The sequence below is a fragment of the Nothobranchius furzeri genome, chromosome 18 (assembly GCF_043380555.1).
Source record: "Nothobranchius furzeri strain GRZ-AD chromosome 18, NfurGRZ-RIMD1, whole genome shotgun sequence".
Lineage (NCBI taxonomy): Eukaryota > Metazoa > Chordata > Actinopteri > Cyprinodontiformes > Nothobranchiidae > Nothobranchius > Nothobranchius furzeri.
Window position 1 is genome coordinate 45,019,851 of NC_091758.1, and position 12,500 is coordinate 45,032,350.

Sequence of the window (12,500 nt, forward strand, 5' to 3'; positions counted from 1 at the left end):
GTGACACTCACAGAGCGAGCGGCGCTGTTCATACAGGCGGTAAAGGAAAGATTTGGAAAAGGCTGTACCTTTGCTTTTAGCTAGAGGAGCAGGAGGAGGTGGAGACGACACAGAGCCCACGGGTTGGACAGGGAGGAAGAAGAGGAGGAAGAGTGAGTTAATCCAGCAGACGTCACACACATTTCTTATGTGACACAAAACCAGAGCAGCAAGGACAGAACTGATGGATGAATTATCAGAAGATATCTGAGTTTAAATGATTCATCCTGTCATCTTCAGCTTTCATCTTTAGGTGTAAACATGAAGCTCGTGACGTCAGAAAGTTTCGGCTCACGCTAAACAGATTTCTAACTTCAACATGAAAGATTTCATCAGTAAAAATAATTTCACAAACATTTGGAGTTGGGTTGTTCCATGTCTTCACGTTTGGGCTCGATGTGTTAAATAATTACTATAAACAACCAATCAGACAACTGGGGCGGGGCAAAACCCGGAAATGTCAGACTCTTACTGACATCCTTTTTCCCGAGTCAAAAAGTTTGATACTAAAAATGGAAAGATGTCGGCGACGTCCGTGTCCCTTTAAGGAGCTGGAGCACCTGGAGTCACACAGGGCCGTGTTGGAGTTGAGCAGCGCCCCCGCCTGGAGGAGACGAGAGCAGCGGACGCAGCAGGGGGCGTGGCTGGAAGCCGGCGCTTAAGCCGGACACATTTCCTCCACGCAGCTCGCGGGTGACGAAGATGTCACGTTAGCGTTTATATTTGTTTACTTTTAATTTTAATTCTGGTGCCAGTTAGCATCCCCCCCCCCCCCCACACACACACTTACTTGTAGATATAATATAGTGTATATACGACATGACAGTTGTGATAATAATAATAATAATAATGCATTGAACTTATATAGCGCGTTTCTAGACCCCCAAAGACGCTTCCACACACTCACATTCACACACTGCTAGTGATGGTAAGCTACTTGTAGCCACAGCCGCCCTGGGGAGGTCTGACAGAGGCGAGGCTGCCATTTGGCGCCGACGGCCCCTCTGACCACCACCAACACAGGCAAGTTGGGTGAAGTGTCTTGCCCAAGGACACAACAGCAGGATACCCCTGGCGGGAGCTGGAATCGAACCCATGACCCTCCGATCATGAGTCAACCCGCTCTACCACCTGAGCTACTGCTGCCCCATAATAAGATAAGGTAATAAGACATATATCATAGACTCGTGCATATGCAGACATGACTAATAACAAGTAAAGGTTAGCAGCGTAGCTTCATGGCCTATATAGTTGTCATCATCGACGTTACATGGTTTACAGAACACACGTGGCTACTAACGTTTCATGTTCTACCACCGGATGTTTGGATCAAGATGGGAACCAATCAGGTCGTAGATCAGGTGAGTGCCAGGCGTTTCCCATCATGCCCTGGGTTTTGCAGCCGGTGGAGAGCAACTGCAGCGCCTTTATCCACGAGGTTATCGTTGCCTACGTAGGCTTCACGTCAGAGCAAGTCGCACACGAGTCTAAGAGGCACGCCGATCACCGCTGATCCAATCTGCGCAGGACAGGTCCTCTCAAACACGGCCGACGTGACTCACGCAAATCATGTGACCGCCCCATCTAGTGGACGACTGTAGTTTCACCTGAAGTTATCGTCCACTTATCGTTATCCAGGTGAAATCCTCAACAGGTGGTGAAACTGGTTTTAGGCCGTGTCGCCCAGCCCTACAAACAAACAACCCAACAACCTACCAAACAAACAAATACACACATAATAAGCATTGTCGCCTTTTTGGTTTGTGCAGATTAATCAAATAAATTGGAAAATTGGTTAAAAATGTTCTTTTAAATCTTAGTAAAACAACAAGAAGAACTTGTGTGAAGATGAGTTTTCCATCAGGAGCCAGATTCACCTCTCAGTTACAGAGGAGGTGGAAACCAGTGTTGGGAGTGACATGGAATAACCGCATTCTCGGATGTCTTTCATTTCTAGGATCGTGCACTATCAGACACATCACAGCAGAACATGCAGCTCCACCACAGACGGGTCACAGAGGAGGTGAAGAGGAGGCGTACCTTGTTCTGCCATCATATGAGCAAAGCCTTGAGGAGGAGGAGGAGAGGACAGAGAACTCTTAGACTCAATACTCTCAGGTATTGTGATGAAACATGCTTTTCTCCAGAGAAGAAGCATGGCATCAGCATTCCAAACACTTCCCAAAGCCTTCCATTGGAGCTGGAGGCTTCCTAAACCCATCCCACACGTTTGTCCTTGAATCCACTGAGGATTCAGAACTCTCACTGACCTGCAGGAGCGACTTCTACCTGAACCTCGTCTGACTTCTACCCTCGCTGGGAGCAAAAACAGGTTCAAGCATCATTTTTTCATGTGTGTCACAAAGCTGCTTCGACTTTTTCATGTTTAAGTTTGAGCTACGGATGAAACAGACCGGAGCAGCGTTGGGTCCAGGTGACTCTTATAAGCTGAATAAATCTGAATAGAAGCAACCATAACTAAAAGAACAACAAAGGCTTCTTCTGTGAAGGACTGGATTCATCTCCCTAAACACAACATTTCTGCACACAGAGCACCTGCTTGTTCCGGTTAGGGACAGTTTTCCTTCAAACTCACCTGGAGTTTTCTTGCCGACCTCTGCAGTGAGAAGAGAGAAAAGAAGCAGAAAAGCAGCGTTAGAAACACGCTTCACACTTGCATGTTTGTCATCATGCAACCGACTCCACACGTCATGGTCCATGCAGCTGCGCCGTCTGCAGCACATTTGCATGTTCTGATAACCCAGAAACAGAGAGAAGGTTTGTGTGAGACCATCATTCAGCCCTCAGAAACACGTTACATCACAAGTCTCTCTGGTGATGACTCGCGTTCAGACCCGAGAGCGGCAGCAGGACTAACGTCATCTCGTCTGAAACACCTAGAGGAGCGTGGACTCCTTCAATCTGAGCGTCACAGGATGAGAATCAGCTCTTCATCTCAACTCTAAACCAGACTTAAACAGCTGGTTAACCAACTCTAAACCAGACTTAAACAGCTGGTTAACCAACTCTAAACCAGACTTAAACAGCTGGTTAACCAACTCTAAACCAAACTTAAACAGCTGGTTAACCAACTCTAAACCAGACTTAAACAGCTGGTTAACCAACTCTAAACCAGATTTAAACAGCTGGTTAACCAACTCTAAACCAAACTTAAACAGCTGGTTAACCAACTCTAAACCAGACTTAAACAGCTGGTTAACCAACTCTAAACCAGACTTAAACAGCTGGTTAACCAACTCTAAACCAAACTTAAACAGCTGGTTAACCAACTCTAAACCAGACTTAAACGGCTGGTTAACCAACTCTAAACCAAACTTAAACGGCTGGTTAACCAACTCTAAACCAAACTTAAACGGCTGGTTAACCAACTCTAAACCAGACTTAAACGGCTGGTTAACCAACTCTAAACCAAACTTAAACGGCTGGTTAACCAACTCTAAACCAGACTTAAACAGCTGGTTAACCAACTCTAAACCAGACTTAAACAACTGGTTAACAAACTCTAAACCAGACTTAAACAGCTGGTTAACCAACTCTAAACCAGACTTAAACAGCTGGTTAACCAACTCTAAACCAAACTTAAACAGCTGGTTAACCAACTCTAAACCAGACTTAAACAGCTGGTTAACCAACTCTAAACCAGATTTAAACAGCTGGTTAACCAACTCTAAACCAAACTTAAACAGCTGGTTAACCAACTCTAAACCAGACTTAAACAGCTGGTTAACCAACTCTAAACCAGACTTAAACAGCTGGTTAACCAACTCTAAACCAAACTTAAACAGCTGGTTAACCAACAGCTGGTTAACCAACTCTAAACCAGACTTAAACAGCTGGTTAACCAACTCTAAACCAAACTTAAACAGCTGGTTAACCAACTCTAAACCAAACTTAAACGGCTGGTTAACCAACTCTAAACCAGACTTAAACAGCTGGTTAACCAACTCTAAACAAGACTTAAACAGCTGGTTAACCAACTCTAAACCAAACTTAAACGGCTGGTTAACCAACTCTAAACCAGACTTAAACGGCTGGTTAACCAACTCTAAACCAGACTTAAACAGCTGGTTAAGCAACTCTAAACCAGATTTAAACAGCTGGTTAACCAACTCTAAACCAAACTTAAACAGCTGGTTAACCAACTCTAAACCAGATTTAAACAGCTGGTTAACCAACTCTAAACCAAACTTAAACAGCTGGTTAACCAACTCTAAACCAGATTTAAACGGCTGGTTAACCAACTCTAAACCAGACTTAAACAGCTGGTTAACCAACTCAAAACCAGGTTTAAACGGCTGGTTAACCAACTCTAAACCAGATTTAAACGGCTGGTTAACCAACTCTAAACCAGACTTAAACAGCTGGTTAACCAACTCTAAACCAAACTTAAACAGCTGGTTAACCAACTCTAAACCAGATTTAAACGGCTGGTTAACCAACTCTAAACCAGACTTAAACAGCTGGTTAACCAACTCTAAACCAAATTTAAACAGCTGGTTAACCAACTCTAAACCAGGTTTAAACGGCTGGTTAACCAACTCTAAACCAGATTTAAACGGCTGGTTAACCAACTCTAAACCAGACTTAAAAAGCTGGTTAACCAACTCTAAACCAGAGGAAGCTGCTGGATGACAAAACAAAGCTGAGATTTAATCTGCTGCTGACATGTACACAGATGCAGGTTCATCTGGGATTCATAAGATATTAATGCAGTTCTGCTCACGGTGATCCAACATGGAGCGGTTCGGTTCTGGTCCTGCTGGGAAATCAACCAGCTGATCCTTCATGACCCGGTTTGGGTTTCAGGTTAAACCAAAACATTCTGAATCACAGCAGGTAAACGTGATGCTGGAGAGAGAGAGAGAGAGAGAGAGAGAGAGAGAGAGAGAGAGAGAGAGAGAGAGAGAGAGAGAGAGAGAGAGAGAGAGAGAGAGAGAGAGAGAGAGAGAGAGAGAGAGAGAGAGAGAGAGAGAGAGAGAGAGAGAGAGAGAGAGAGAGAGAGAGAGAGCTGTGGGGATGATGCCACGCGGTTCGACTCGACGACACGTAGACAAACTTATTTATTCATCATCGGACACGTAATCCAGGAGAATTATATTCTCCCTTAATTCAATACCCAAAGGTGAAGCGAGGACGAGCGGGGATTAGAGCTGAAAGTGGATTAGTTAAAGGATGATTCATGATGGGCTGGATAAACTCAGAAAGCAGAGATTAATGAGGTTGTTATGGAAAACTCGTTCATTTCACTTGCAGGTTTGGAACGTTTGAACCTCCAAATAATCTGGGAAGTAAAATTATCCCAGTTCTCTCGTTGCAGGAAAACATCAGATCAGAATCATTTTCCCGCCTCCAAACTGGTGCAGGAAGCTGAGGTCACCGGAGTCATGTGACCTCTTGTGTGAGAGGGCCGTCTGGGAAAACGCAGACTTTAAACTCAAAGGAAAAGGAACGCTATGGAATATAGTTTATGGAATCATCTAATCCCAAATGTCCACCTGGTTTCCTTGGAGAGTAATGGAGTTGAGATGCTGACAGACTTATTAAATGAAACAGCCGTGTAATCTGCTCCCAGCAGCCGTGTCTCATGTTAATCTGAACATACGAGCAGCTGGAGGAACAGCGAGGAGCACCGGAGGAACCCATCTGCTCTCGTCTGGTCAGGAGACCAAATCCGTCAGACGGGTCTGGGACGAGACTCGGGGCTGGACGGGCTGCAGAAGTCATCATTAGAATCAGCCCATCGGTTACCACGGCAACCCAAGTGCCGCTCTGAAGCAGCGAGGCCAGTCTCAGGTAACAGCTGACAGGTTTCTGTCGTCACCATCAGACCAGACGGAGGCGGGGGGGGGGGGGGGGGGGGGTCGACCTTCATGAGCTTCAGGACTAACATGAGCAGGACCAGGATCTCCGTCTGGGACACGCTGCTAAAGTCTGGAGCAGTCATGGAGTCCTGCTCAGGATGGAGAACGCAGCAGAAGGAAATGTTTGTTTAATTCCTTCAGGAAGGCTTCAGACTGAAACTTTGGTGTTTTTAATCTGGTTCGGGTCTGAACCTCAGCTGAGACGATGCCATGTGTGACCTTTGTCCCTAACGTAGCTTAAAAATGTAAACTACGTACCCTGAGTTGGATAGAAAATTCCTGTTTTGGCGACGTTCCTCTCTCCCATCCTGATAACTAAAGTTTTTCAGCGGAACAGCTAAACTCTGGTTTGTTCATCCCGAACAGCCGGATGGGCAGAAAACCTGCAGATCCAGAGAACGGTTAAACATCAGCGGCTGCTCAGCCGGCAGGGATCAGCCAGTCCTGGCTCACATCCGAGCCCACCTCCAGGCCCATTCCATGAATCCCAGCCATGAGAAAAGGCCCAGAGATGAACAGGAATCAGGAGCGTCTCCATGGAGGGAGAACTCCGCTTGTCACGAACAAAAAAAATAACCCAACCCAGCGTTCCCGTCTGTCTGCAGCAGAGAGAAACGCCCCACATCTCATCCACCCAGCAGATTAACAACCCTAATCTACAACTCCAGATTTACAGGCCTTTTGTCTGCCCTCCTGGGATTTGGCACCATCCCAGTTAGGATGGAGATTCCACCCCCGAAGCGCTCCAAAGTGAGAGATCGAAGGAGAAAAGCAGTAGACGGAATAGATTCCAACAAATGACCTCTGATCAGGAATAATTAAAGAGAAACCTTCCATCTAAGTGGTATTGATCATCTCATACAACTCAGATTATTGTGTCTCCTCAGCAGCTGCTGGCTGCTGATTTAGAAAACCCAAGGAATGTGCATCGATCGGGAATAATTACAGACTGGGTTTTTCCACGGAGCACGGTTTCATCAGGACGTTTCAGCACAGATCAGATGAAGGTGTCTGGGATGATGAGGAAACATCGCACCGAGCTCTGGAGGAGGGATGTGATGAGGGAACACCTGCTGTCGTGTGATTGGCTGAAGAAAAGGAGCTCTCCTCAGAGGCGTCCTTATCGCTGCCTGCAGGAGCCACGCCATTAAGCTGGGCCTTCCTGGCTAACGGGGCTTTGATTAGCTCCCTGATCTTCAGCTCATAGAGCCAGAGCTAGCAGAGCAACCGGAACCATCCACAAAACTCTAACTCCTCCCCCACGCAGGAGACAGAAGAATTCAGAGATCCGAACTCCAGATGGGAAATCAAACCGATGGAGTTTCGTCGGGATCTGATCCGTTCTAAAGGCTGTGGGTCTGACCACGTCTTTAAGGTTAAGATCAGATTTTTTTTGGTTGAGTTTTCCATCTCTGGTCATTAACCAGACTGGCTGCAGCAAACATAGCCCCGCCCACACAGGAAGCATTCATTTATAAAAGAATAAACGCTGTAATCTAAAAAAAAATAGTGTTTTAATCCTAAAATTATTCATGTTCTAATCTTCTCCTGCAACAACAAATGAATAATTAAATAATTCCTTTATTATTTTGCTCTGAATACCCTAAACCAGTGACCCACTGGGCTGAAACTGGGAAGGAGAGATGGTGTTGGGGTCGGCTCAATCTCACAACGTGTTTTCTTTGCAACCAGTTGGGTGCAACAACGTTCCAGGTTTATCCCATCAGGTCCTAAAAGAGGAGTTTGGTGGGAGTGTCCCAGCAGCAGCAGCAGATTTATAAACTGAAGGTCTAATCCTGGAAGGAACAACCAGTGGGAAGTCTGATCCAGATGTTCTACGTCAGACACCATCAGGACCAAAGCTGGTCCCCCTCTGGGCTCTGACCGCAGGCAAGTTATGAAAAATACACAAAGTTTCTTCAGTCTTGTTGATTTTGTATTCATGACCTGAATGCTTCTCAGACGTTTCACCAGCTCCTGTTGGCTTTAGGGTCAAACATCACCCAGTGCTGTTAACCCCAATCTAATCCTAACCCTATCCTAATCTGAGTTAAAATAACCTAACCCAACTTAACCTGACTAATTTGTTTTTTGAAACATCATTTGTTAACAAATGTAACAAGCACTTGAGATGAGTCTGAGATTAGTTTGAGATAAGTTAGAGACTAATTAGAAACAAGCTGAAGATGAGTCTGAGACAAATTAGAGACAAGTCAGAGATCAGTTTGAGACATATTAGAGATGAGTCTGAGACGAGTTTGAGACAAGTTTTAAATGAATGTGCGACGAGTTAGAAACAGGTTTAAGATTAGTCTTAAACGAGTCAGAGAGAAGTCTGGGAGGACTAAGAGAAAAGTTAGAGATTAGTTTGACATGAACAGAAGATAAGTCAAACATTAGTCTGACAGCAGTTAGAGACGGTGTAGAGACGACTTAGAGATGAGTTAGACATGAGTTCGAGAAAAGGTTTTGCATGACTCTGAGAAGAGTTCCAGACAAGTTCGAGATTATTTTAGATGAGGAGTCTGAGAAAAATAAGAGATTAGTTTGAGATGTAAGAGAGACGTGTCAGAGACGAGTTAGAGATGCGCTTTAGACATCTAAGACGAGTTTAGGACAAGTCTAGGAGGAGCCTGAAATGAGTTAGTGATGAGTTAAAGACGAGGCTGAGACGTCAGCAACGACTTATTAACTAATATTTAAAGATGTTTAAATTTAAAAAACCACACGAGCAGAGCTGCGGTGACCTGGTCTGATGAACCAGTACAGTCTGACTCCTGAGGGACATGTGTCTCCAGTCTGTCACCAACAGCCTGGTGAGGTTCTGGTTTCGGATGTTAGGAGGTTTTCCTAACAACGCGTAGTGTTTATGTGTTTTATGTGAGTCCCACCTGGAGCTCTGTTGGGATACAGGATAAAACTTTGGTGCTTTACCTTCACTACAGAAGCGGCCCTTGTACTCCGTTTTGGAGCAGTCGCAGATTGCTGCTCCATCCACCAGCGTGCACGTCCCACCGTTCTCACACGGGTTCACCGTGCACCAACCCTCAGACTCCAGGGGCACCTTAAGGCTTCCCAGTAGCAGGGGCTGCGAGGTCCCATATCTGAGGTCTGTGATTGTTCCCCTGAAGGGTTGCATGATTCGTGCTGTAGGCAGTGTAAGTGCACCGGTGCGGATGTCCTGAGGAACTCCACCCAAGAATAGGTCGCTGACTATTTTCATGGACTGACGCTGAGGCTTGACCTCGTCCCCTTTGGCCTCGCCGTCCAGCACCAGTGTCGTACGCCTGCTCGACCTGCTCAGCGTGGCAGTGTGCCAGCGGCCGTCGTCCACCCGTTTAGTGGACACCACAGTGGTCTCAGCACAGTCGATGCTGAAGCGCAGCTGCAGGCGTCCCTCCACCACTGCTAGCTGCAGAAAGTCACAGTAGCCTCCATCATCAAAGTACATCAGCAGCGCCTCAGAGGCGTCCGTCTTTAGCTGGAAGCTGAGGTCACCGCGGGTGCTGGCGTCCCAGCGGAGGTAGCGGGCCCACTGACCTGGTGTGCCCAAAAAGTCCAGACCCAGACAAGAGCTGAGGAGCAGATGAAGCCTGATAGAAAAACCCACAAGATCCATAGCTGCAGGGAACGGATTAATCCAAGGAGCGGGAATTCAATCAGACCGGAATCTTTTGGCTAAACTTCTAGAATCCACACTTTGATCCACAAGAAGATATGTTCAGATAAACATTTGATATAAAAATAAGCTTTGAGAAGAAAAAGGTAGAAGGTAACAGTCTTAGTGGTTAACAGTCTTGGTGGGAAGGAGTTGTCCCGACGCTGCAAGGCAGTGATCATGTGGAGGAAGAGGAGCTGCCTGATCCGTTTCTACTCTTCACGGCGGCTCAAGTCCAGGTTTTTGGTGTGAAGTCGGACTTTATGGACGTGTCTGCTTCTCAGGGCAACGTGAGTTTCCTCCATGTTGTCAGATGTGAGGTGGAGGTGAGAGCAGAGCCAGCTTCATCCCTGTTGGAATAGAAACACAGAGAGGAGGAAGATTAGAGGATGATTCAGACTCTGGATTAAACAGCGGGCTGAGCCGGCCGGGGCTGATTGGGTCTTTAAACCATGCAGGATGGTTTCTCCTCCACTACGGTGCTTCTGGAGTTATCGGTCATCAGCCGGTGAATTATTCTCATTTCTCTCATGGCGGAGCACGACGATCAGCCAGCCAGGCACAGCGCCTTTATCTGATGACCAGTCTGCAGAGGCGGCGGCGTCCCGCTCAATCCAGATGAATGACAGGACACCAGGAAACACGGGGGGGGGGGGCTTCAGCTGATCTACTTATGCATTTAGAAATGCTTTAAATCAACTTTAAATCTAAAATGTGTTGATAAAAGCAGCTTAAATTAACTTTGAGAAAACAGATTCTTAAGGTCTCTGAAGGCTTCGTGTAATCCCTAATTCCACCTACTTTATCAGATTAGGATTATCTTTAATCGTGAGTCGTTGGGATTCTTATCTCTAAACGGACATCCCATTGTATCTCTGAGGAGTTCGAGTCCCTTCACTCGTCTCAGAGTTTTGTGGTCAGAAGGAGGACTCGGGTGCAGGATAACTCCAGGTGTGAGGAGAGGCCAAACACAGCAGAACCAGAACATTCCAGATGGATGTGACCCGAGAGAACAGAACCCAGGTGATTACTGAACAGGCACAGGTGAGTTCACCTGGAGTGGAGCTGAGGGAAGGTCAAGACTAAACATGAGCAGAGACACAGATCTAGGGGCAGAGCCTGTTCATAACAGACCTAACTAACAGAACCCAGAGTTCATCACACTGATCACATGACAGGAAGGCAATAAACGCATTTTTACATTTATGCTCATGAGAAGATAAAACTTACATTCTTCACACAAACACTTTAATTGTTGTTTAAAACGTGTGAAACTTTACTTTTCACAGCAGAACACACACACACACACACACACACACACACACACACACACACACACACACACACACACACACACTCTCTTCTGGCTGATTTCTGCTTAAAATGTTGTTTAAAAAACAAAAATAAAAACGATAAATGTGTAAAAACCGCTTTAAGCTCTTTAGTTTTCTACCGCTAGTGTTTAACCCTCCCACTGTCCTGACGGGTGAGGAGTGGGCGCCGCCTCACCCGTCAGGACAGTGGGAGGGTTAAACAAACGTAACTCCACTTTAACTCTGTTGAAAATCCACAGCCAACGCGTGCTGGGCGGGCCTTGTGAGGATACAACACACCCATCCTCTGAATGTGGGCGGAGCAAGGACGCATCTGACGACACAAGAATGAGGCTCTTAGAATTCAGACGGTACTCGTCGCTGCGCTGTGACGTCATCGACCTCAAACCGCGTCCTCACAAGCATCCTGCCCCCAGATTCAGGCACATCCCTCATCCCTCACCCCTCATCCCTCATTCCTCATCCCTCATCCCTCATCCCTCATCCCTCATCCCTCATCCCTCAGCTCCAAGGTGGAGCCGCGGCGTCTGTTCGTGTAAAGTAAAACTTTATTTATAAAAACCAAGAACTCCATCAGAACCCAGATGTTCTCTCTATTAGAACCCAGATGTTCTCTCTATTAGAACCCAGATGTTCTCTCCATCAGAACCCAGATGTTCTCTCTATTAGAACCCAGATGTTCTCTCTATTAGAACCCAGATGTTCTCTCCATCAGAACCAAGATGTTCTCTCTATTAGAACCCAGATGTTCTCTCTATTAGAACCCAGATGTTCTCTCTATTAGAACCATGATGTTCATTCTATTAGGACCCAGATGTTCTCTCTATTAGAACCCAGATGTTCTCTCTATTAGAACCCAGATGTTCTCTCTATTAGAACCCAGATGTTCTCTCTATTAGAACCCATGTGTTCTCTCTATTAGAACCGAGATGTTCTCTCTATTAGAACCCAGGTGTTCTCTCTATTAGAACCCAGATGTTCTCTCTAGAACCTAGAAGTTCTCTCCATCAGAACCAAGATGTTCTCTCTATTAGAACCCAGATGTTCTCTCCATCAGAACCAAGATGTTCTCTCTATTAGAACCCAGATGTTCTCTCCATCAGAACCAAGATGTTCTCTCTATTAGAACCCAGATGTTCTCTCCATCAGAACCAAGATGTTCTCTCTATTAGAACCCAGATGTTCTCTCCATCAGAACCAAGATGTTCTCTCTATTAGAACCCAGATGTTCTCTCCATCAGAACCAAGATGTTCTCTCTATTAGAACCCAGATGTTCATTCTATTAGACCCCAGATGTTCTCTCTATTAGAACCCAGATGTTCTCTCTATTAGAACCCAGATGTTCTCTCTATTAGAACCCAGATGTTCTCTCTATTAGAACCCATGTGTTCTCTCTATTAGAACCGAGATGTTCTCTCTATTAGAACCCAGGTGTTCTCTCTATTAGAACCCAGATGTTCTCTCTAGAACCTAGAAGTTCTCTCCATCAGAACCAAGATGTTCTCTCTATTAGAACCCAGATGTTCTCTCCATCAGAACCAAGATGTTCTCTCTATTAGAACCCAGATGTTCTCTCCATCAGAACC

General features: G+C 45.8%; 1 protein-coding gene across 15 annotated transcripts in view; it reads right to left on the reverse strand.

Moving 5' to 3' along the window:
* The window catches only part of nrxn3a (neurexin 3a), a 149,514-nt gene that overhangs the window by 131,724 nt on the left and 5,290 nt on the right, over positions 1–12,500 (reverse strand). For 13 of the 15 annotated variants that reach the window (XR_011517261.1, XR_011517260.1, XR_011517265.1 and 10 more), the window contains exons 2-5: positions 8,856–9,929; positions 2,636–2,656; positions 2,080–2,106; positions 12–80 (exon numbers count right to left, since the gene is read on the reverse strand). Coding sequence is in view for 9 of the 15 variants with exons in the window: in XM_070547133.1 (XP_070403234.1) it covers positions 12–80; positions 2,080–2,106; positions 2,636–2,656; positions 8,856–9,540 (802 nt within the window). In the remaining 6 variants the exon portion in view is untranslated. The remainder of the gene's footprint in view (positions 1–11; positions 81–2,079; positions 2,107–2,635; positions 2,657–8,855; positions 9,930–12,500) is intronic. The other 2 variants (XM_054741983.2, XM_054741982.2) reach the window with 1 other exon arrangement.